Source organism: Hyla sarda, chromosome 6, assembly GCF_029499605.1.
Source record: "Hyla sarda isolate aHylSar1 chromosome 6, aHylSar1.hap1, whole genome shotgun sequence".
In the NCBI taxonomy this organism is placed as follows: domain Eukaryota; kingdom Metazoa; phylum Chordata; class Amphibia; order Anura; family Hylidae; genus Hyla; species Hyla sarda.
The window spans coordinates 136,416,960-136,443,058 of NC_079194.1; the positions used below are offsets into that span (position 1 = coordinate 136,416,960).

Consider the following 26,099-nt stretch of genomic DNA (forward strand, 5'->3'; position numbering starts at 1 on the left):
TACAAATCTGTTTAACTTTCTGGAGCCAGTTGATATATATAAAAAAAGGTTTTGCCTGGAATACCCTTTAACTCTTCTCATCCATAAATCCTCCCCTATAGTATCGGGATTCTTTTTGTTTTAGTGACCTGACTGTTAAACCTCAGTTACACGGCGGAAATTCTGAGCGGAATACAGCAGAAAAATTCCACTGGGAGATTCCATTGCAGCAGACTCCCATTTTTTTCAATCAGATTCTGTTGCACCATGCACACGGCAGAATTTCCACAGTGGAAACATCTGCTGATGAAATTCTGATTTTGCCTAACGAAGAGAGAACTGACATGTTGATTTGTTCTGTCCGCCTGGAAAGTTTCCACCGCATGAACATACTTTTTCAGTTTGAAGTTTTCAACATTTGCTGTTATCTACATGACACAGATGGTCCCAAACCATTCTCCAACATCTTCTCTCTTCGTTTGTTTGAAAACTGGTCATGTGACAACAAAACTTCACTCTGAAGGGTGGGGCGGGCAATTGTCGTTTGGGGAGTTTTGTAAAAAAAATTTACAACAGGAAATTAAGCTTTGTGGAACCTTTTTTAGGCTAAGTTTTTTTTTTTTTTTTTTTTTTTTTTTAAACGGCAAAAAAATGCCAAATCTGCCTCATGGCGTTTTTTATTCAGTGAAAAAACGCTGTGGCCAGGTGTTAGCTGCAAGTCAATAGGAAAACGCAGAATGCCATATCCACTTGGTGTTTTTCAGTTTGGCGTTTTTTTTTATTTTTTTTATTTTTTTTTTATCCTTTTGGCTTTTTTTCACTCTTTTTTGGCATTTTCCTACTCCTTGGCAGTTTTTCAAAATCACAGCATGTTGAGACTATGGCGTTTTTTGTCACTGAAATCGTTGCGTTTTTCTCCCATACAAGTCTTTTTATTCATTTTTGGACTTTAGCGATATTACGTCTGGAAAATATAAGGGTAACCAGAACCCACTTTATACAGGAGGCCCTTGGTGACAGAATTAGCAAGTATCCAACGAGAAATCATCAATGAGGCTCAGATATGAAACTGTTTTATATCTGAGCCTCATTGGTGATTTCTCTTGGATACTTGGACTTTAGCGATCCAAAAAAATTTCGTAGGGTACCATTTAAAAAAAAAAAAAAAAAGATACAGTGGGGATGGAAAAATTGTATTTAACGGAATTTATATTTTTTAGAACAAAATTTTCATTCATTTTTAAACGGGCCAATTTATGTGGGCGGGCAGGGACCTAAAAATGTAGCTGGCAATATAAAAAATGTATAAAAGGGCCATTTAATTGTAAAAATAATATATTTTCTATAATTAATTTTGTGAAACTTTTTATTAGTAATGTATTTTAATTATGTATTTAATAAAGTGTGTGTGTTTTTTTTCCCTTTTTTTTTTTGTAAACATTTATTTAGGTAGTACTACTACTCCCAGCATGGAACTGACTGTTCCATGCTGGGAGTAGTATTGCCTGTACTAATAAACAGATCGCCCTGGGTATCACTTCTGACACCTCGCAATGATCCTCCTATATAATCTATAGAAGCAGACAGCATGGCCACACTTCTCCGCTCCCCTGCACTGTACTCTGTGATGTGAAGTTCCCGCTGAGAGCTGTGATTGGACGGATGGTTCCAGCCAATCACAACTTTCAGCGGCATCTACGAATCTGTGATAGGAAGATAACTTCACATCACAGAAGGCAGAGGTCCAGAGCAGTGTGGCCGGCCGCCCGCTTCTATAGCTTATACGGGAGGATCGCAGTGGGTGTCAGGCGTGAAACTCGCTGCGATCTGTCTATTAATGCGGTTACCACAGCTCCCATCCTTAAAGGAGTATTTCTTAAATGGGCACTGTCATTATAATAATTTTTTTGCATATAATACAGCAGGTAAAATAAATAAGATTTGTAATTTACTCCTTGTGTAAAAATTTATTTTTATGTCACTCGCTCTCCCTGTTTCATACACAAGCAGAGAGCGGGTGGTATTCACTGCCTATGGCCATACCGCACTTCCTGCCAGTCCAGCAGTAGACCATAGTCTGGACCAGAAGGGAGACCCCCTAGTGGCCAGATTTATAAGGCCATGAAAGTAAGAGAAGTGAGTAAATTACAAATATTATTTATTTTACCTGCTGTATCATATGCCAAAAAATAATTTTTATGACAGTGCCCATTTAAAAAGACTGCATAATGCTGGGATAAAAAGTAACTTAATGAGTGCTGACGGTCCAACCTCTGCGACCCACACTGATCCTGAGAATGATCAGCATTCTTTTCCTGCACTGCGGTGCCTGGATGCATCCTATACAACTGTAAAAGGAACTGCAGCACAGCTTTATTCAAGTGAATTTAAAGGGGAATTCCAGGAAAAAAAAATGTATATATCAACTGACACCAGAAAGTTAAACAGATTTGTAAATTCCTTCTATTAAAAAATCTTAATCCTTCCAATAATTATCAGCTGCTGAAGTTGAGTTGTTCTTTTCTGTCTGGCAACAGTGCTCTCTACTGACATCTCTGCTTGTCTTGGGAACTGCACAGAGTAGAAGAGGTTTGCTATGGGGATTTGCTTCTACTCTGGACAGTTCCTGAGACAGGTGTCATCAGAGAGCATAGAAAAGAACAACTCAACTTCAGCAGCTCATAAGTACTGAAAGGATTAAGAAGTAATTTACAAATCTGTTTAACTTTCTGGAGCCAATATATATATATATATATATATATATATATATATATATATAAACTTTTTTCCTGGATAACCCCTTTAAGTCGTCTGGAGTTCCCTGTACAGCCAGTAGATTGGAAGCACCACTCTGCAGGTTAAAACAATTGAAGGGGTACTCCACTGGCAAGCGTTCGGACCTAAATGTTCCGACCACTGTTTTCGCGCTGTGGGGGTGGCAGACCCCCGCAGCGTGAAAACAGCGTTCGGAACATTTAGTTGCGAATACTGGCCAGTGGAGTACCCTTTTTAGGAACCGCAGGGCTTAATCTGGGTGTTCAGACCCCCACTAAACTCTAAAACAAGTAGGAAGAAGCACTTGGTTGAGCACTTCTCTCTCTGGGTCACTGCCCTTCCTGACTCTCTGCAAGAGACAGATTCTATAGTATTTGTGGCACATCTTCTACAACAAGACGGGGAGAGAAGCAAGATCGGCAGAGAAGCGCCCAGCCAAGCACTACTTCTGGCTCGTTCAAGCAGTTGGTTGGGGTCTGAACAGTCTCTTTTAATTTTAACATAATTTCAGTTGAAAAATGAGGGATTTATTGATTTCCTCCCTACACTTATTTATCACTGATCTCATTTATCAGTGGACCATTGTGTAATGGCTGTATTTTTACTGTTAAAGGAACACTGAGAAAACGTCTGTGTTATGTCTAGCACAGGGCCTGAGGAGGTAGTACATGACTTAAGGGAATACCCAAAAGAGATTCTGCTCAGGGCCTGTTCTAACACATTTTCTTAGTTTTGCCTAGAATATTAATTAATATTTTAAATTATTTGAATAAAATATTTATAATATTTTCAGGACGTTTTTTTTTTAACTCTGATTGGTGGGGGACCAACACCTGGCACCAGTAGTGATCAGTGCCCACATATACAGTAAGAAGAGGTGGACGCAGACAGCTTGATACGCTGTGTAGTGGCTGTGCCTGGTTACTGCAGCTCATCTTCCATTCACTGCAATAAGCTGCAGTAACACAGCACAACCACCGTACAATGTACAGAACCACCTGCTTCCATCTCTTCTTACACAAAAATTTTTTTTACACTTTTGAAGTCCCTTTAGTAGACTTTGTGTGGTAGAAACTGCATACGTGCGCCATATTTATGAAATGTTGCAGGGTATGTGATACATATGGTGCTTGTACACATTTTTTTTACTTCAGTACTCAACTTTGGATGGTGCCTCCTTTTTTTTCTGCCACCTTTTAACCCGTGCACCAAAATGTGCAACTTTTTAAAAATGCTTATCACAGTTAGTTCTGTAAGCCAGGTCAGGGCTGTTGTTGGTATGCGACATATTCCGGGCTTTCTGACAAATTATGAGACAAATCTCTATGATAAATTTCAGATCATTGCAAAACGTTAACCAGACTATGGCATATTATGTAATATGGCCCTTTAGGAAGAGCTTCTAAAGCAAAAGTTGCATTGAAAAGTCTCTAAACAGCAACTGAGACAAGTTGTGCGACAAATTAACACCACCAAAACAGGGTAAAACCAATAATAAATTTCCTCAGATATGTGTATATAATCAGGGCTCAAGTCCTGCAGGAATGCATGGGAACAGAGTTCCTGCACTTTTTCACAGTAGGAACACTGTTCCTGCAGGACCAGTCCCTGAGTTCAAATCTTGGGTGAGTTCCCACACTTTTTTTCCCCAGGACTTGACCCCTGTATTTAATATACGTTTAGGGTGAGCGGCCATTTTACTACCTGTTCCATTTGTCAACTCTTCCCCTAGCGAGGAACGTGTGCAGGGTTAAAACCCCAAGCACTGTCTCCTGGTCTCTTTTTTTCTTCCCTTTCAACCGGTCAGATATGGAGTGGGCTCCGCTCGTGAGCCCGCTCCATTATCCGTGACTGCTTATCGGATGTAAAAACATGTATGGGTGTTACCCTCTACCAGCTAAGTCCAGCTTCCACATCCTGCAGTGGGATAAAGGGTAAGAACATAGATGGTACTTAGATTCTGCTCCTAAGGGAACCATCACACTATGTTCTGGCCCCCATTATTCGTATCGGGATTCTGACATTTACTGTTAACGGAAGCAACGGACCCCATTCACTTCTATGGTCAAACGTAGTCACTCCTAGTGACTCCGTTTAAGATGTATCAGCTATTTTAAGCAGATTCCTAATGGGGGCTTTGGCACTTTAGAAATAGTGCATACATCCCAAACAGAGTCACTAGGGGAATACATAATGAATACTCAGGACAGGTAAGTGACTGTTATGTCTTGGAGTTTTTATGTGGTCTGTGACATATGGTCCAGCAAGTGGAGTCATATGACCTCTGCTACGTTTTTCTGCCACTGCAGTTGATTTACTTTGGGCAGGGTCACACGTAACGGATCCGCAGCACATTTTACTGTGGATCCGCCGGTGACCCGACCCATTTTGTGCCTCCAGCTGTTGACCTCAGGCATTGCCTGATGAAGCTGCGCTTGCGCAGTGAAACGCATTGCATTGTGGATATTAAACCTTATTTTACTTGATCCGGCTGTTGTCCTGGTCCTGTCAGCGCCGACTAGATCCCACTACTCCTTGAAGCTGATACTATTCGGATCTATCTCGAGGGAGGGCTTCAGACAGACCTATCTACACTATGCGATTTCCATTGTTGTGTATTCTGTTACACAACCACCCAGGGTGAGCGGCTTGTATCTTTCCTAGATTCCCACCCTGTCACCGGTGTTATTTACCCTATGGAGCGCCTTCCATCTCTTTCATAGATACATGGTACTTCTAGGACCTGCATAGTTCGCAAAGTACTCCTGGCATCTGCCTTGTCTGCATAGCTTCTGGGGTCTGCCTAGTTTGTATAGTAGCCTGGCGCCTTCCTAGTTAACATAGCAGACCTTGGGGCTGCCTAGTTTGCATGGTGCTCCAGGATTCCGTCCAGTTTGCACAGTATTAGTAAAAATGCTTATTACAGTTAGTTCTGTAAGCCAGGTCAGGGCTATTGTCGATATGCGACAAATTGAGGGCTTTCTGACAAATTATGAGACAAATCTCTATGATAAATTTCAGACCATTGCAAAACGTTAACCAGACTATGGCATAGCTAAAAAAACTTTAGAGCATATGCCGTATCCCTACAGAATGCCCTAGAGACTGTTCAAAAATTACATGGTATAACTCCCGAGCAGGGCAACAAGGTGTTAATGGACAGATTTATTGATGGGGCTCATAATAAGTGGGACAAGGCCCAGCTGCAAATGTTAGCGCTCCAAAACCCCAACTTGTCATTCCCCACTTTCAAGAGACTGGCTATCCAAGTGATTGAGTCCGGGACTGAGTTAGAGGAAGCTTGTCCGCCTGGCCGGACGTATATCACCACCATCATCAGCCCTCGTCCCAGTGTCACCTGCTTTGCCAGTCACTGCAGCCTCAGATTTACAGAGTGCTAGGCAGGACATTGAACAACTGACTAAGGCTGTGAAGGAGCTTGCCACCCCGGCCGCTCCACCTGACCATGAACTGCCCCTTACCCGAAAAACCTGCCCCTGCTCCTGCTCCCCGCTATTTCAACCCCTGCAACCCTCCGCCTAATTGTCCCTCAGGGACTCAACGACCCTTTTGTGCCTATTGTAATAAACCAGGACATTGGAAAATGCAGTGTTGGGATTTAAATGGATTTCCCCTGCGGTCGCAGATTGGCCCTCAGGAAAACAGTCATCAGGTCCAATCCCCGAACGACCTCAGTCAGGACTCTCACTTTATGTTGCTTCCTGCCCCTATGTAAAAATTATTGTAGAAGGTGTACCGTTGGAGGCGTTGATAGATACAGAGTCACAAGTGTCTTCTATACCTAAAAACATTTTCTATCAGCATTGGGAAGCTAGTTTATTGTGTGAACCGGAGGATGTTAACTTCAGAGTAGTTGCGGGTGATGGGCAACAATTCACCAGACATGGATACTGGGAGCCAACCATTCAGTTGGGAGAGCATGTACTTAGCAGGCAGGGAGTGATTGTAACTAATGTGACAGATAAGTGGTCTGCTGAATTTATACTGGGGATGAACATTAAGAAAAGCTGTTTTGTTGAAATAGTAGATGCCTTGCATGCCTCTCTTTCCCATATGTCCCCTTTAGACCAGCAGGCTGTGCAGCACCACTTGAAAGTTCTACAAGCGGAGCGGAAGTTTGCCAACAAGCAAGGTGAAATCTGCAGAGTTCGAGTACAAGACATCCGGTCGGTGACCTTGCAACCCAACACAGAGACTATCATCTGGTGTCGTTCACGTCCCAGAGTCAAGAATAGAGACTATCAAGCCCTGCTGGAGCCTTTGCAACTAGAAGACCACCCTCTTGTCCGAGCTGCGAGAAGCCTTGTCACCGTTACCAATGGGAGAGTTCCAGTCCAGTTAGTCAACCTGTCTGATGCTGCTACTGTGTTACACAAATACACCCCAGTAGCCCAGTTGTATCTCATAGAGTCAAGGACATCTTAACAGAACGTATGGTGGCCAAACAGTGTGCAGCCCAAGTGGCTGAAGGATCCAGTACTGGTCCTCCAACTCCAAGTTGGAGACAACACTACCCAAAGGGACCAAGTCAAGGGAGTCATCAATGTCGCCAAAAGATACCATGAAGCTTTTAGCAAACACCCCACAGATTTAGAGCATACATCCATGATCCAACACCGAATCCTCACAGGCGACAGCCCACCTATCAAGGAAAGACACCGCCCGGTCATGCTAGGCAGACGTCATCCAAAAAAATCAGTGTCCCTGTCGGTGCCACTTGTCCTGGTCACAAAAAAAGACGGAACCATCTGCTTCTGTGTCGACTACAGGAAACTGAACAATGTCACACATAAGGACTCTTATCCTCTGCTACTTAGCTACTTACAGTTTCACCATCAAGTACAGAAGCGGTAAGTCGAATATCAATGCCGATGTACTGTCTCGGATGACCCATGGCAAAGAACCACCTGTCGAAGACGTGTGGGAGGACATGTGGGAGGTTCGTGAACCAGAATGTTGTGACCGCCCTGATGGACGGTGGACCTAAGTCCGAAAAGGTTAAAGAAGGCCTGTACACCAGGAAGACTCTTCAAGATGAAAGTCGAGTCATGGGCGATCTGTTGGACTACCTTCTGGCAAAAAAGGTTCGAACCCATCTACGCCGGGCCCAGTGTGATTATGAGCTGAAACGTCTATGGCAACAGAGGAAGCGACTGTTTTTGCACAAAGAGCTGTTCAGATTCTGGTTCCCCGAAGAGATGCGGCGATTGTCCTTAACACATACCATGATCAGTCGGGACACTTTGGAGTCCACAAGACCAAAGCTACTGTCAGGCGAAGATTCTATTGGATCGGAATGCGGAGCGACATTGGGAAATGGTGCAGGGAATGTGCTGTCTGTAATATCACCAAGAAAGTGCACAAGGACGCGAGATGCCCAGCAGAGACAACAGGAGGATTATAACCGTCATGCTTCTGCCAAACCACTTCAATTGGGCGATAAAGTCTAGCTGTGGAAGTTTCCAAGGGCCCACAAGTTAGACTCTATCTGGATGACAGAACTGTATACTGTGACGGCCATACCCTATCCTATACGAAGTACAAAAGTCTGGGTATGAGCCACAAGTTGTTCACAGGAACCAAACAAGTTTTGTGTAAAAGAAGATCTACCAGTGCTCCCAGCACCGCCTCCTCCAGCTGTCAGACCTGTGAGAGAATATGTCCCAGGTGAGGGAATCCACCCATCCATGGATTTCCCCATGTTTTTTTCCCTAGCCTGCCATCTTCTGGGTCTCACCAACCCCGGGGCCGGTTCAACCAACACTAATCTACACACCAGTCCCAGTCTTGTCACCATTGGCTTCAGTCTATACACCAGTGTCTAGAGTACCAACTCAGTCTCCAGTCTCTCCAGTGCAGATGCCAGAAACTCTGGGTCCCGCAAGCCCGCTCTTGAATTCGTCAAGGAAGAGTTAGCTGCAGCTTCAATGGCTCCAGGGGCTCCCGAAGACACAAAAGTTCCAGATTCCCCCGAAGTGGTGTTGCGTAGGTCCCAACGGTCGACACAAGGACAAATTCCCACCAGGTACAAAGTTTAACTCATAATGTAAAGTTCTGAACCACACATAGTTCACATATGGTAAAAGTAGTCCACACATATGTAAATAGTTAAGATAGGACTGTAACATTATTTGTTGTCCCAGTCCACAAGTTCTAAATATATACAGTTATATGTTTAATGTTTTCTCTTCTGTCCACGTGTACAGGGTACTCTACTGGCCAGAGGGTTTACCTGATATCTAAATAATGCACGTAGAGCGACAGAATTGATAAATGGAAAGGTAACACATATATTGAGTTCTGGGGAGAAGAGTTGAAAACCGAGGGGCCCCAGCAACAAAGGCATTGGGTAGATAGCCTCTGGCAGCCCATTCCCTGAATCATGTATATTGATATGTATATTGTTGTCTTGAATGTCTTCAGAAAGCAGTGTCAAAGTCAAATTAACCCCATATGTTTAAAGAGCATGTATGAACATTCACCATGCCACATGGACTCAACCTTATCTTGTTTTGTAATCCAGACCTGACAAGGACATTGTGCATAAATGCCCCAGAAACTGTCACTAGGCCTCAGTGGCCACTTCAGTCCTCCACCCTCCAGGAATTGGCATTGAGGATGACTTAAATTAAGAGGGGTAGTTTGTGGTGGCCCAGTAATGGAGGTTTTACCCCGTGCTCCTGCTGTCCTGTCAGGCAGCCTCCTTCAGTGTCCCCAAGGCCCCCTGCACTTGTTTCCCCATTGTAAATATGTTTTACCATGTAAAGTGTTATAAAATGTAATGTTGCTTTAAGACTTAAACCATGTAATATGTCATGTGATTGTTACCAAGGAGTTACCAGTGACCCAGGGATCCCAAGAGTGACCTATGGGCTCCCTGCTAGTCTCCCCCATATAAGCCCTGGATGGAGCTAGCTTCTCTCTCTTTTGAGCTCTGCTCTTCTGCTAAGCTGAGGTCCAGTGCAGTCGTGTCTAGTGTGTGTGGCCAGAGTGTTGGAGACCTCAACGTCAAGTCCTGCAGCCACCATCAAGTCAAGTAAGCTAAAGTCACAGCTTTATGAGTTAAGTCAGTCCCTGTCAACTGTCAAGCCAGCGTGGTCTGCATTCAATTGTCCAGTCCTACTACAAGTCCCAGCAAGCCCTTAAGGTCTCTGTGTCACTGGTCACCTCCTTGGGCCCTGGCTGAACTTTATAGACTTTACCAACTGTCTACCCCAGTAAACAGTAAAGCTACCATTGTCCATAACTTGGCGTCGGAGTGTTTATTGCCCCCTTGCCTAGCCCAGGATCCAGCGGTATACCATCGGATGGTTGTATTCTAAACCATGCCCTGGTGTCGCGAATACAAGGGGTTAACGCTATCTTCCCCTAGGGTAACAACATCTGCCCTGCACCACACACCCTGCCACCACATATAGTTTACTGTTGAAGTAGGTTGTGATCATTGTTACAATGAAGAAAGTGTGTATGCACTCACCACTCAATGGAGACAGGTCAGTAAAATGGTCCGGTAGACGGGTGACTGGATCACAGCATCAGCGCAGGTGTGATGGCACTCAGAGGCTATGCCGGCAGTTTCACACGTGAATGCGTGCTTCTTCTGGAAGAAGCACGCATTCACGTGTGAAACTGCTGGCGTAGCCTCTGAGTGCCATCACACCTGCACTGATGCTGTGATCCAGCCACCCGTCTACCGGACCGTTTTACCAACCTGTCTCGGTTGAGTGGTGAGTGCATACACACTTTCTTCATTGTATTATTTGGATACTTCACCCTTTTGTATATGCACCCCACAGGAGACTTGTATTCAGGTAGCCGATACCGTGCTGCAGTATTAAGGTGAATATTACCTTGTGTGCCCTCTCCTTTCCTGCCTAATCACTAGTTGTGATCATTGTTATTTCAAAGATTTTTGAGTCATTTTGTAAGACGTAGAGAGGGAAACATGCACATGCTGACAACATTTAGATAGAAGAGCAAACCTTTGTTATAAATGTGGAGATCTCTGTGTGAATTCTTGCAGAAGAGATTTTCTGTTTCTCCATGTTCTCATGTTTTTCTCTCAGAGCAGCCACTTAGCATGACATAGCTAAGAATGCAGAAATCCAGTTAGTGCAGTAAACCGAGTGAACAGAGTTATAGTGGGGTGCCTCCTGGGCTGAATTTACCCTTCAACCTCTGACGCATTTGGAATATGTTTTCCATTTACATAGAAGGGATTATTATCAGATTCTCTTTCTCCGCTTTTCATTTTCTGTTAGTAGTTTTCCATCCTATTTTATTACCTTCCTCCTTCTCATAACATAGTTACATAGTTACATAGTTAGTACGGTCGAAAAAAGACATATGTCCATCAAGTTCAACCAGGGAATTAAGGGGTAGGGGTGTGGCGCGATATTGGGGAAGGGATGGGATTTTATAACCTTCTACCTCCTAATTATTCCGTAATTTCTTCATAATATTATTTATTTATTTTCCAAAGAAAATATTCACTTGCAGCACTACATGGGGAGAGAAGAAAAAGTTTTAAAATTAAACAAAGAAAGCATGTGTGAAAGCATGTGAGTGGTTTTGATCATAAGGCCTCGTCCACATTGTTAAATCACAGCTAAAATTTATCTCGACCACTCTGGATTGAATCCGCGGAGCTGTTTTAATACATTCTGTACAACTGATTTTTGGAAGAAATAGAAGTTTTATTGACTTCTGTGGTATTCCACCGCTGAATTCTTCCCAAAGAATACACACTTTATTTTATGATATGGACCTTTTAAATAAACTTTTGAACAGGGCCCGTTATCATCTTCTGTTGCGGCCGGAAATGCGCGCGCTGGGTGCTTTTTCTTTCAATAGAGGCAGAGAGCTCACTCACTCTCTGCCTCTTGCACTGCACCGGATTGCAGAGGCAGACTGCACTGCACCGGATTGCAGAGGCAGACATCGGGGTCGGGAGCGAGAGCTTGTTCTGAGAATCCACGAGCGGCCCGCAAGTTAAGATAAGGAACGCATGCGCTGTGGACCTATGTGTCAGTTAGACAGATGTCCCAGCGCTGACATACAGAGGATAGGTGTAACAGCCATGAACTCCGGTCATCTGACTGTTGCTGACACAGCAAAAAAGCTTTTTTTGCGTGATCAAGAGTATTAAATACGAGGAAAAGGTATGCATGCATTGCAATTGTGATCAACTTTGCAAACATAATATTGGTCTGAGGGCTTAAAGGGGTACTCTGGCGCTAAGACATCTTATCCCCTATCCAAAGGATAGGGGATAAGATGCCTGATCGCGGGGGTCCCGTCGCTGGGGACCCCTGTGATCTTGCACGCAGCAGCCCGTTATAATCAGTCCCCGGAGCACTAGTATGGGGGCCTTTACTGGCATTGTCCTGCAGTGGTGCCTTCTAGGGGGCTCATCATCACTGGAGGGGGAGAAGGAAGAAAGAAGAAAGGTGGGGTCTTTCTCTTTACACTGGCAGATTTGGTTTCGGAGGTAAATATGACGTATGCCTTCTCCGCTGAAAAAAAAAAAATATATATATATATATATATATATAAAGTTCTTTTTATTAGAAGGAAGAACAACACTGAAAGGGGACTACAGAAACAAAAAGAAATGGGGAAGAGGGAAACAGTCCAGCATTAAGTTTACTCCAAATAGAGTCCTGACACAGCAGGCAACAATCCACAAGTAGCAGTAGAGCCCTCTTTAGGGCCATGTATAGAATACACAAAATGAAAGTGTTAATATATCTTGCATGTACAAGGGTAGCTCTTAATACTACAATTAAGAATTAACAGTATGCCAAAGAAGCAGACTTTAACAGAATAAATGGTTAAACCAGTAAAACCATTACTCAGCTCAGGACCTGAACTAGGTAGAAATAGGTGCATAGCTATTCAAATGGAAAAAGATCTACCCAGATGTAGGTCACTCCCCTTTCCTCCTCAAATTATTTGAGCTGGAGGTACTCCATGAACCTAGCCAGAGAGCAGAAAGACAAAGGAGCTGTCATGTCATACGGTACAGTCCTACTAAGAAACTTGTTGATAGGTAAAGTGGGCGAGCCAGGGACACTGGTAAAGGAGAAAAGGTGCATACCTGGCAATAAGAGGGGGTTACCCAGGACTGGGGTGATGGGGCTATTAGGGAGCACTAAAGATGTACTAAGTACATAGGAACGTAGAAAAGCCACCATCTCCTGCGTCACCAAAGGCATGGTCCATGCAACCAACTCCGAGTATGACTGTTGAGGCATCCAACAATGAGTAGTAGCTTCCACTCTTGCACCCACCACCTCCAATCCCACCCAACATCTGGACCCGCAGGAATGGAAAAAAAATCTAAGAGTTATTTTGTTAATATGTATGACTTTGCTGATATATCAGCATAGAATTTTATTTATTCATCTGTTTTATTTTTTATATTAACTCAATTGTATCAGACATTGTACATCATAGTTTCTTCTTGAACTCATCACAAGGATCTTCTTGGCCACTATGGGGGGACTTGGCTTCCAAGCCCAAATGGAGGAACAGTTTGTCCAGGTAAAGGTAAAAACTGAGGGGATAGAAATATGGTAACTGTCTGAAAAGATATAGAAATCATGGTAAGACATTAATCTTCAAGATGTTTACTCTCCACAGCCAAGGGAAATTACAAGGGTCTCAGTTCGCTAGATCTCTCTCTATGGGGGAAAGCAGGGGAGGGAAATATAGGGCGTGTTGTTGCCATGAGAATGCATGGCCTCTTCGAAACTTAGTGATATCCTTTGGGGGGGGGGGAGATATTCAATGCCACACTTTTAGCCATGTTTACTTTGTGACTGTTAAAATGGAAATACAGTAGCAAGGAACGTTCAAGGGAAGGTAAGGTAAAGAGAAGCAGGTCATCTGCAAATGCTGAACCCTTACGGTGTTTATCACTCATTTGAAAGCCAAAGATCGCAGGATCAAATCGAATGGTTAATGAGGGTGTGGGGAAGCCAGAGTCAGCATAAATACTATTGAAGGTGGTGTGGAGGGTGGGAAGGAATTCCAAGCACAAGGATTCTAAATTTGCCCGTATACCCATCAAGACTAGGGCTCCTGCCAGAGGGTAAGAGTTTGATGGGGCAGCAATTTCCTCATCAGAAAAGGGAGTCTCTGGAAAGTCAGTACTATCTGCAGGAAGTGTAGGAAGGGCCGTACATTCCATGTACTCAACCATGTAAGTCAGAGAGAGGAGGGGTGGGGGGAGCTTAGGGTAGGCAGAGGAGCACCCATATAGGTGAGTATAGTATTTTTCAAACTCACTAAGAGTGTCCACTGTTAGGTACGAAGGGACATAATTAGCGGTTCTCCTATGTCTAAGTGCCCAAGCTAGATAGCATCCTGGCTTAATACTTCTTTCAAAGTATGATTTAGCACACAATTGCCTATTTTTCATGTATTTACCATCAAGCAGGGTACAAATGTCATGTTGCCTCTTAATTGCAGTGTAGCTTCCTGACGCAATGTTGAGCTTCAAACATGTTTAACTGAGTAAGAAGTCGCTTGAGTTTGCCATCTTTTTTTATTTAAAGTCGAGCACCATGGTTAACCCCACGTTTATGCACTTGAGAGCTTCCCATTTTATAGTGGGAAAAGTTGAGTCCTCAGCATGGTCATTCTCAAAATTAGTAATGGCAAGTGTGAGATCCATAGGACTAAGGGAGCCTAACAAAAAAAGATTCATTTAAATGCCACTGAGATCTAGGGGTGTTAAGCAAGGAGAACTTGAATGTACAGAAGACCAGTGCATGGTCGGAACATGTTACCAATTTGAGAGGAGCTTAAGAGAGGAAATATGTAGTCTTATCGGCTATAAGAGTCATGAGGATTGGAGTAGTGCGTAAGTTATTATATCATGTAGATGCTGGAGATACGTCATAAAGTTGCAAAGTATGCATCAGCTTACGTAGCCTTCTAGGCTGACAATACGAAATTGAAAAGTGACAGGTGTATATGTCAAGCAAGCGCTAGAATAGGTAGATTAAAGTCACCACTAACTAGTAGGATACCCTGCGTAAAATACTTCCAATGGACTTTCAACAGAAAGAGGACCATATTAGGGACATATACATATGCCACTGTCACCACCTGGTCCAATAAGGTACCTTTTTTACCAGGGTTGCTCCATCAAAATCTATATTTCCAGGTATTCAGGCTTTTTACATTATCCTCTCCTTGAAAGTATAGCGATACACAAGACCTATGACATCTTTAGGACAAGCTGGATCTGTGCTTGGAGCTTTTAATCTGCGTGCCCATTCATTTCCAATATGGGCATCTGCAGGTTTGGCCAGAAGACGCCAATCACTGTGGGCAGAAGATCCTGGGTACCAGTTGCTTTAGAAAGCCTATGTATGCGGATATTGTTGCGTCTGTATCTATTCTCAATGTAATCCAGATTATCTGTCAGGGCTTTCTGAGTTCTGTCTTCAGACTGTACGGTGTGTTGCAAGTCCCATACTGAGGCAAAGGTGAAAGCTTGAAAATCTTCTAGGACCTTGACCCTATGCTGCAATTTGGAGACATCTTTTTTTAACGGGTAGGAGATCTTGTTGCCATGCTTATTTCAAATCAGACGCCAGAGCTGACATATTCATGGCTTTTCAGGAGGGAAACCATTTGGCTTGGAGTAGGGAGAGGTGAGGTGAGGGAGTCTCCAGTTGATAAAGAGAGTAGCCTGTGACCACCAGAGTGAGATTAGGCAAGCAATTACAAATAAGGAACAGTGCCATCTGTAAGGAAAGCCCAACACCCCCCCTCCCCACCCAAAAAAAGCAAAAATAAAAGGGCCAAAAAAATCCCTCTAACTGCAGTTATTAGGGGCAGTTAGCAGACTTTAACTGCTGTCTTTACCAGACATGTACTGTAGCTGCTGGTGCAGACAGATATTTTTTCCTTTTCTTCCCTAACCTCTGCACACAAGGATCTTCGGTCTCCAGACCTCCATAGCATGGGCACACTAACGTTGTACCGTTATTGTGTATTGCCTTCTGGGAGCTATGATTGGTTAGTCTTAACCGACCAATAAAAAAATTAAAACTAAAAGTGTTGGTCCCCTCAGAAATAATCTGGGTGTCATGGTAGATGAGTAGGAGAAAAAGGCCAATCCATTAAATACCTTCAGTCTAATGTAAATTCTGCATTAAGTGTCCACTGCTTAAGAACTGCAGCACCACCTCACTCTGCTGCACCACCTTACTCTATGGGTATTTCCACTTCAACATCTTTTCCTTGTGACATGGGATAGGGCACTGCAATTATGGGGAGTATCTTAGTGTTCATTACTATCTCCCTCCTCATTACCCACCCCCTTCTCATTATTCTCTCCCTCCACATTACCCTCCATCTCCTCATTTTTCTCCAATCCCTCATGACTTACCTCCTCCTTATTATCCTGTGCCTCCTTATTACCCTCCACCTCATAATTATTCAACTCATTACCCTCCATCCCCACATTATCCTTCACCCTTTAGCAACTCAATATCCTCCTTCTTTACATTACTTTCGGCCACCTCATTATCCTTCAACTCCTCATTACCCTTCACCTCATTACAACCCACCTCTTCATTACTCTCCACCTCCTCATTATCCTCCACCTAGTCATTACCCTTTTCCACCTTGTTATGCTCCACCTCCTCATTATACTCCACCTAAATAAAAACCACTACACAGACCAATATTGCCAATTATATGATTGTATAAGGGCCAAACAATTCTGACACACCATGATCACAAATTACCACTATGAAATGATTGAATATTACACCATACTGTTACTAAAGACTCCCAGTATACCAAGACTAATACATTTTCATTTAACATTTTTTGAATTCCTCATTACACCTCATTACTTTCCCCTCCTCCTAAATCTTCCTCTCCCCATTTTCAACCCCCTCCTCATAAATCTCCCCCTCCTCATTACTTTCCCCCCTGCTCATCACCTGTAGGGTCTTGCGTAGAGTGTGGTGGTCCATGCAAGTTTTTGTAGTTCTTGTAACCTATATTCTGCTGGAAGAAAAGCATGCCGGGAACTTTAGCTCCCCTATCTAAATTATAAATGTTAGGGAACTGTATTTTGAGCAATGAAAAGTTTATAGAGTCTTGTGTACACTTTAAGTGTTCTCTTTGGAGCCTTTGGGATTCGTGGTTCTACGTTTATGTAGCAATTGGTTTCCTCCCACTGACTTTAGACGATAGATGCAATGTGAAAATTATTTATATAATAACCAGTGTGAGAAAAACAGGAAGAGGGGAAATCCTTAGTGATGTGTTATAGACTTGAAGGGGGGGGGGGGGGGGGGGTAGTACAATGGCAGCATTATGCCAGCTCATTGCAGACTCTCTCTTCACATCACCATAGAAACCTGGGTTCCTCAGCACAGGGCCAAAGGTAACCCTTATGTGGGGAGCCGTGAGTCTGGAAACAGCTTCTCAGCTTGTCAGTGACACCACTGTACCCTCTTTAAATCCTGAGTGCCCCTGAGTACAGGGCACCATGGACTACACGTGCCAGGGGCACAGAATGCATGTGAAGACCTCTAATAGTGGATAATGTGGCTGCTGGCATATGATTCTAGAGATGTAGTCTGTTCAAAAGGGGAATACTGGCTTCAGATTCCAGCCACTTTTTTTTACACTAAGGATATTGACGACAAATTGGATGCAAATACATAAGATTTTTAATTAATTACCAAACACTGTTAAGTCCTGCTTCAGTGCTGATGTTACCAGTTATTTAAAGTGCAAAAGTCACCTTCATACGAGGTGCAAACACCAATGATTAGGGCATAATAAGATGTAACAGAAGGTACCTTTACTTACTTTGCCCGCTGTTCTAAACTTATATCCCAGCTGTTGAGTAATTCTGCCGAATAACCAGAGAAGCCAGGTGAGGCACACCTCCTCCCCTCACTGACCCGCACAAGCTGCCTTTCTTACTGTTCGGATGCTGTAGACAGGTGTGTGATGAGCCCCCACAAGCTATGTACAGTACATGAAATGCCCCTTTCTTTTTTCAAAGGGACCACTGGTCCTCTTTATGTGGGCCTCTGTACTCTTGGAAACTTCCAGTGCAATAGAATTGTCAGGATTCGGCAGGCTGGTGGTGGATCCTCTGTGTCAGTGAGGGATTGGCGTGGACCGTACCGGAGGACCGGTTCTAAGTTGCTACTGGTTTTCACCAGAGCCCGCCGCAAAGCGGGATGGTCTTGCTGCGGTGGTAGCAACCAGGTCGTGTCCACCGGTAGCGGCTCAACCTCACTGACTGCTGAGACTGGCGTGGTACAGGAGGACTAGACAGAGGCGAGGTCAGACATAGCAGAAGGCCAGGGCAGGCGGCAAGGTTCGTAGTCAAGGGCAACGGCAGAAGGTCTGGAAACACTGGTAAGGGCAATTACAAAACGCTTTCACTAGGCACAAGGCAACAAGATCCGGCAAGGACAGGAAGGGGAAGTGGGTTTATATGCACATGAGCAGGGAAGCTAATTGACACTGATTGGGCCATGGGGGGACACATTTTGATCAAAAAGTGTGCTAAGAGCCTCCATTTTTTGACCTAGAGTGCTGTTGCAACTTTCTTGTTTGTACACCAATTAGTGGTGCACTGGCCCTTTAAATCTTAGAAAACCGGCGCGCGCGCGCCCTAGAGAGCAGGGCCGCGCGTGCCGGGACTAAGCAGACAGAGGACAGGGCAGGTGAGGAGATTAGGATGCGACCCGCGGGCGGGCGCGTCCCGCTACGCGGATCGCATCCCCGCCGATGACACTAGTGCAGCGCTCCCGGTCAGCGGGTCTGACCGGGGCACTGCACGGAGACGAACGCTGCGAGACAAGAATTTTTGTTATACCTTTCTCTAGATCTCTGCCTCCAAACAATCCTGTCACTGAGCTCTATAGGCAGTCCTTTCCTCCTCATGGCTTGGTTTTTGCTCTGATATACAGTGGTCTCTCAAGATACAATATTAATTGGTTCCAGGATGACCATTGTATGTTTAAGATAAACAAGAAAAAAAATAAACACGCGCCCCTAGTGCAGTACTTATCGCATGTATCGCATGTAGACAATTGAAATCTGTATGCAGCCTTGATCCTCCAGTCAGGTCCTCGCTTACCGGCTAGTAATGACAGCAAAATGTCTCAGAAAAAAATGGATCTTAGTCAGGCGCAGCTACAGTGGAAGACAGATGACGATATCCGTGGATTTACTTCATAAGATTTATTAAAAGGCACAGCAGCAACGTGTTTCTTGCCCGCAAAGGGCACTTCCTCAGGCAATGTGCACATTGCCTGAGGAAGTACCCTTTGTGGGCAAGAAACGCATTGCTGCTGTGCCTTTTAATAAATCTTATGAAGTAAATCCACGGATATCGTCATCTTTTCTTCCACTGTAGCTGCTCCTGACTAAGATCCATTTTTTTCTGAGATGTTTTGCGACCATTGTATGTTGAATCTCTATTGAAACCTGGTAATTGGTTCTGGAGCCACCAAAATGTCATCCAAAAATAGGATTAAAAAGAAAAAAATAAGTAGTTAACTAATACAGATAAAGCAAGTCCTTACATATGAAAGTAGGAAAGAGCTGCTGGAAGCTGTAATCACTGTCCATGTAGAGGACAGGAGCTTCTTCAAGGTCCTGTACAGAACACACAATGTACAAAAAAGTAGAATGGAGCCACCCTTATTTGGTGTCCAAAGGAGCAGCTTACCGTGGTACAGGTAAAGAGTAGTACAGAACATGTAATACCTCCCTGTACTGTAGGGGGCGCTAACAGACAGGAATTCAGTGCATACGCTTCAGTAATACAGGTGTTTTACCAGTGAATGCCTGTTCTGATTGGTCATTTCTTCCAGCCATTGACATGTTTCACAGATCTGAACTGTCCGTAGCATTGTATGTTGAATCTGGTTTCAAGATACAATGGTCCAGAAAAGACAATTGTATGTTGAGGCCAAGTTGTGGGATCACTGTACATTCTCAGCTTTGAGAACTTTTAGACAGGGCTAAGTCTTTCCAAATTCTGTCCAATCAGCTGAATTTACTACAGGTGACTCCAATCAAGGTGTAGAATCATCTCAGATATGATCGAGAAAAATGGAAGGAGCCAGAGCTAAACTTCAAGGGTTGTAACAAAGGTCTAAAAATTCTATTTTTTTTTATTTTATTTTAGCACAAGGCCCCAACATAACAAAATATAAAAAAGCAAACAGATCTGAGAATTTTCCTTATGCATTGTACATAACTTTTATTATTCTGCAGTTATTTTAAGTTACAGCCTATAGTAGACTTTAGAGCATCACTCTCTACTTAAAGGGAATCTGTCATTAGTTTTATGCTGCGCAGGTAGCATAAAACTGGTGCAGCAAGAGAGATACCAGGCCAGGTGTTTCAGAGTAATGCCTGACCCTTCTCTTTCTATCTGTATATATGGAGAGACATGTCACTCCGCGTTGGAGAGTAAACAACTCCAATGACTAGTAAACCTGAGTAATTCATAGTGTCCTTGCATTGCGCTGCCTGCACCAGTTTTATGCTGCTTCCAGTTTGGGCAGCATAAAACTGAAAGGTACAAATGGTCTCTTCACTAGGGTGCTGGGGGTCTTTTTGAAAGGGTCCTGTGCATCTCCTCTGATGGGTGCATGGCATCTCCTTGCATGTTTCATCCTTTTTTCTTGGTAAAGGGTATCTCTCGCCTTGTTAGGTGCAGGTCGCCTTCTTGCTGCATTCAGGTTATATCCTATAGGGTGCTGGATGCCAAGCACCTTCTGACTGGCACAGTACATTACTGTATTTTCCATATTGACATTAAAGCAATAAAATTCCACTGCACATTTCATTTACATCTCCCATCTTTTCTCTGCAGGGAATCTTCCCGGCCAATATCATCCACCTGAAGAAAGCCACAGTCAGCAACAGAGGGTAAGTTAGGTGACAGGACACCACAGAGGCTGAATATGTGATTCATAAAGAAATATCTAATCTAACGTTTATCTGTCTCTGGGAAAGTTGGGTGATAAATTATATAGTTACCCTGACAACGTGCATAGTGTGTGAGAGTGTTAGTATGCATCACTGTATTTCAGTTAATCAAAAAATGTGTGTGAGATCATTCAGTCAAGGATTAAAGAGAGAGAGAGAGAGAGAGTCTTATCACTGCGATTGTCTGCCAGGAAAGATGAGTGAGAGGGGAGCTACAGGTGACAGAAATAGGATCTCCATGAGAGCAAAGTGGCTGAGAGTGGGAGCCAGCTTATTATTTTTTAGTCTATGAAATTAGAGACTGCCCCTAGTGATGGAGGAGGGGAGCAGGATGTGGCTGGAGGGGGCAGATTATTCAACAAATCTCCTTTATATCAGGAAACATATAAACACCTGTCAGAGATGTGAGACATTCTAACATTGTGGACAATGCTATCAATTCTCCAGCCAAAGATACATAATCACTATTGGCAATCGAGGAGCTTGTTCTGCTGACATGTCATATCTCTGGATGTTTTTATTTGTGTGGCAAATTGCTGCAGAATGCCTAGATTCATCAATCCAAAAAACATTAATTCATTGCAAAACATACAATAGGACGTCCTGTTTTATGTATTGCAATGTTTTTAGTGTTTTTCTGAATTACTAAAATGTATACCACAGATAGGCAACCTTCTGGTAGCAGCGTGCCCAAGAATGTTTTTATGGTGCTTGGTGTGCCGGAAATATGAGTGTTTTTATTATGGGTGTGAAATATTGTGGGTGGGGTTTGTGGAGGGTGTCTTATCACTCCCCCCCCCCCCCCTCCCCTGTATATTGTCCTTGCTGTAAGGACCTTACAGTGAGGGCAATATAGAGGGAGGGGATCGCCCACAACAGCCATTAAAGTTTTTGTCTAGCATGGATAACTATTTTAATCCAGACCTACAGTATTACCCCCTGCGTAATACTGACCCCAGTATTACCCACTGTATGCATAATAGTGACCCCAATATCTCCCTTCCCATGTGTAATATAGACCCCATGTGTAATATAGACCCCAGAATTCCCCAGAATCAGATCCAAGTATTACCCCCCTGCATAATGCAGACCCCAGAATCACACCCATTGCATAATAGAGACCCCAGAATCACACTCACTGTAAATACAGACCTCAGAATAACATCTCACTGCAAAATACAGACCCTAGAATCCAGCCTGTGCAGTCGGTAGATAAATGTTCCGACTCTGACTCCGGAGTTTTCTGTACTTCCGACTCCTCTGTATTAATATGCAAATGTATTTTATACATTCCTTGAAGGAAAGAAAGGTAACATACCTGTCATTACCACAGGACTACTGGCTGGGAAGCCAACAGTCTACTGTATTGAACAGTTTGTGTGCTGATCTGCTGCTGAAGATAGGGCAGTGGGAGGTTCAAGTAAGGGGCATTTATTATAAAACATGATTTCCCTAGTAGAATCCCATAGTCATGTTTAAAGTTTAAAGGGGTACTCCGCCCCTAGACATCTTATCCCCGGGGTCCCGCTGCTGGCGACCCCCGAGATCGCTGCTGCGGCACCGCGCTTTCATTACTACACAGAGCGAGTTCGGGGGATGGATACAGAGCGATACAGTGGACGGAGCAGCGTAATGTCATAGCTCCGCCCCTCGTGACATCATGGCCCGCCCCCTTAATGCAAGTCTATGGCAGGGGGCGTGAAGACCGCCACGCCCCCTCCCATAGACTTGTATTGAGGGGGCTGGCCGTGACATCACGAGGGGCAGAGCCATGACGTAACGGTGCTCCAACCCCTGTATCGCCCGTCATTATGCACAGAGCGAACTCGCTCTGTGCAGTAATGATAGCGCGGTGCCGCAGCAGCAATCCCGGGGGTCCCCAGCAGCGGGACCCCGGCGATCTGACATCTTATCCCCTATCCTTTGGACCCTTCACTTATACAAGTGTCTCTAGTCCTGCAAAAAACATATTTCCTTAACCCCTTATCAGTGAGGGGCTAGGTTACCCATGGGTTCCCTGTAACAGCAGAACACAACACTATGGAAAGTATATATATTGCCGCTCCTAATTATGCGTTGTGTGCAATATAGTAAGGCACATGAAAAGCATGCTTCTTCACGGTCACTTAACGTGTTCGTTTTGCGGTTACGTGAGGCACTGCATGCATTGGTCTTTATTCTTAAAGTAGAGAATTCGGAGTTGATGCATTGTTTGCCGACCCCGACTCCAGGTACCCAAAATTTCGTCCGACTCCTCGACTCCGACTCCACAGCCCTGCACACATCCCACTGCAAAATGCAGACCCCAAAATGACTTCTTCTCTGATCGGAGTTGTTCACTTTTTCTTTACTTCTCCATTTGGCTCGGACCTCCACAAAGACTTCTCCTAGCTATGACGGAATCTAACGGACACACATTTTAGGCTTCTTTCTCAAGCACCACCCCCACCAAACTCCCCATAAATATTGCCTCACATAGTAATTGTGCCCACTTTGTGCACCTCCACACATGCACACAGCCCCGATACGCTCATACAGAGTCCCTGATACGCACATACAGAGCCCCCGATACACACATACAGTGCCCCCAAAACGCACATACACAACCCCCGATAAGTACATTAACAGCCCCCGATACGCACATTCGCAGCCCTCGATACACACATACACAGCCTCAGATACGCATATACACAGCCCCCATACACACACATACACAGCCCTCATACACACACTTGCACAGCCCCAATACACACATACACAGGCCCAATACACAGCCTCCAATACACACATATACAGCCCCCAATATACATATATACAGCTCCCAATACACACATATACAGCCCCCAATACACATATATACAGCTCCCAATACACACATATCCCCCAATAAACATACACAGTCCCCAATACACACATATCCCCCAATAAATACAGCCCCCCGATAAGCACATACACAGCCCTAATACACACATACAAAGCCCTTGATACACACATACACAGGCCAAATACACAAATATACAGCCCCCAATGCACCCATATACAGCCCCCAATACACACATATACAGCTCCCAATACACACATATACAACTTCCAATACACACATATACAGCCCCCAATACACACATATACAGCCCCCAATACACACATACTGTATACTCTCACATTCAGAGGCGGCTCTAGACTTTGTGAGGCCTTAGGCGAAACTTAAACATGAAGCCCACCACACCTGGGACTGTGAATTTCAGAGAATGGCGCCGTATACAGTGTTTGCATCAACGCTAATCTGGGGATCACCCATTTTCTTAAGGGTCGGGGTTTAGTAACATAATCTTAACACATTGGCCTATTTGTCATGTTCCTCAAATCATTCCTGTACAGAGGTGCCTTGTCCTGCTGAAAGGGGCCGCTTCCATTAGGGAATACCACGGCCATGAAGGGCTGAATTTGGCTTGCAACAATGTTTAGGTAGGTTGTACTGTGTCAAGGTTACATCCACATGGATTTTTCCAACCCTTTTTTAAATCTTTATCAAAATCCACATGCTAACATTGATCTATGAACAGTAGTGTAAATGGAGCTCTGGTTATGACTAGAGTATAACACATTACAGTAGAATAGAGAATGCAGCTTTGGTTGTAACTAGAGCTGATATAAATTCTTAATGCCAACCAAAATACACAATGGGTTGCTGGGCCCAAAAATAACATGAACCCCAAAAACAGAAGGCACCAACAACAAATTACAAAAAAGACACGGTGACATTTACCAGTGAGTTTTAAGTAATTTTTATTTATTTTTGCTTTAGTTTTGCTTATGTGCTACATATTTATCATACTAACACGGGGTTGATGAAATTGGAGCACATAAGAAAAACACAAGTTGCAGTTGAGACTTGATTAAACAAAAAAATGCTGTAAATTCCATGATAAATGCCCCCCTCAATCTTTATTATATTCACAGACTTAATAAGTACTGCAAAAAATATGATAAACACAGCAAAGAGAAGTCAAAGGAAAAATGACCAGAGCTACTGAAAGGGCGAAAAACTTAACTGTAACACTCACGTTTTAAAAGACAGGAACCCCCATGGATGTAGATCCACTGGACCTGTGTGGCAGATGACTCGGACCGTACCAGGGAGCGGAGTCTAAGGTGGCGCTGGTTTTCACCAGAGCCCGCCGCAAAGCGGGATGAACTTGCTGCGGCAGGCAGCACCCAGGTCGCAACCCCTGACATGGCTCGACCACACAGGCGGCTGAGGAGATGCGAGGCACAGGAGGGATAAGGCAGCTCGTAGTCAGGATAGCAGAAGATCAAGGCAGGCGGCACAGTAGCGTAGTCAGGAACGTAGCAAATGGTCAGGTGGCAAGGAGCAAATTCAGGTCACAGAGCAAAGGATCAGGTACACAGCAAGGCAATAACAGGAATGCTTTCTCTCAGGCTCAAGGCAACGAAGATCCGGCAGGAAACTGAGGATGGTGGAGGAATATATCAATGAGCCACAGGGGAATTACACTAATGAGCGCACTGGCCCTTTAAATCTTAAAGCTCCAGCGCGTGCGCACCCTAGGGGACAGGGACACACACGCCAGAGCAGAGAGGCAGAGGCGGAACAGAAGAAAAACCCGGTGAGTGACAGACTGGGGCTTGCATGCGGGCGCTTCCAGCGATTCCAGCGATGCGAGTCCCAGCCCCGTCGGCAGCAGCAGATAATCGGACCATGCGCTCACGGCTAGCGTGTGCGGCCGGAGTGCATAACATAACAATAACAATGAACAAACACTTGCCAGACATGTATAGTGCTGCAGATCCACTGCGTATGTGGAGACTAAGAGGTGGCGTGTTGGTAGACTATGGGTGTTATGTCCGTGACTAAAGTTTGTGATGCCAGGAGTGTTAACCACAAGACCAGCAAATTATTTATGTTAGGGAGCTGGATGTGGATCCTCTAACCTGTGTGGCTGATGACACAGACTGTATCGGGGAGCGGAGTCTAAGGTGGCGCCGGTCTTCACCAGAGCCCGCCGCAATACAGGAGGGGCTTGCTGCGGTAGGCGACACAGGTAGCTGGGCAAGGCGAGGTACAGGAGGATAAGGCAGTAGCGTTGTCAAACGTAGCAGAAATTCAAGGCAGGCGGCAAAGGTGCAAAGTCAAATAACGTAGCAGGAAGGTCTGGATACACGGGTGAGGGAAACAGGCAATACAGTATGCTTAAAGGGGTATTCCAGGAAAAAACTTTTTTTTTTTTATATATCAACTGGCTCCAGAAAGTTATACAGATTTGTAAATTACTTCTATTAAAAAAATCTTAATCCTTTCA

The 26,099-nt window shown here is 44.2% G+C and overlaps 1 protein-coding gene across 3 annotated transcripts in view; it reads left to right on the forward strand.

Moving 5' to 3' along the window:
* DOCK3 (dedicator of cytokinesis 3) overlaps window positions 1-26,099 on the forward strand; it is a 258,008-nt gene that overhangs the window by 85,503 nt on the left and 146,406 nt on the right. For all 3 annotated transcript variants that reach the window (XM_056525156.1, XM_056525154.1, XM_056525155.1), the window contains exon 4: window positions 20,663-20,718. In XM_056525156.1, coding sequence (XP_056381131.1) covers window positions 20,663-20,718 — 56 coding nt within the window. The remainder of the gene's footprint in view (window positions 1-20,662; window positions 20,719-26,099) is intronic.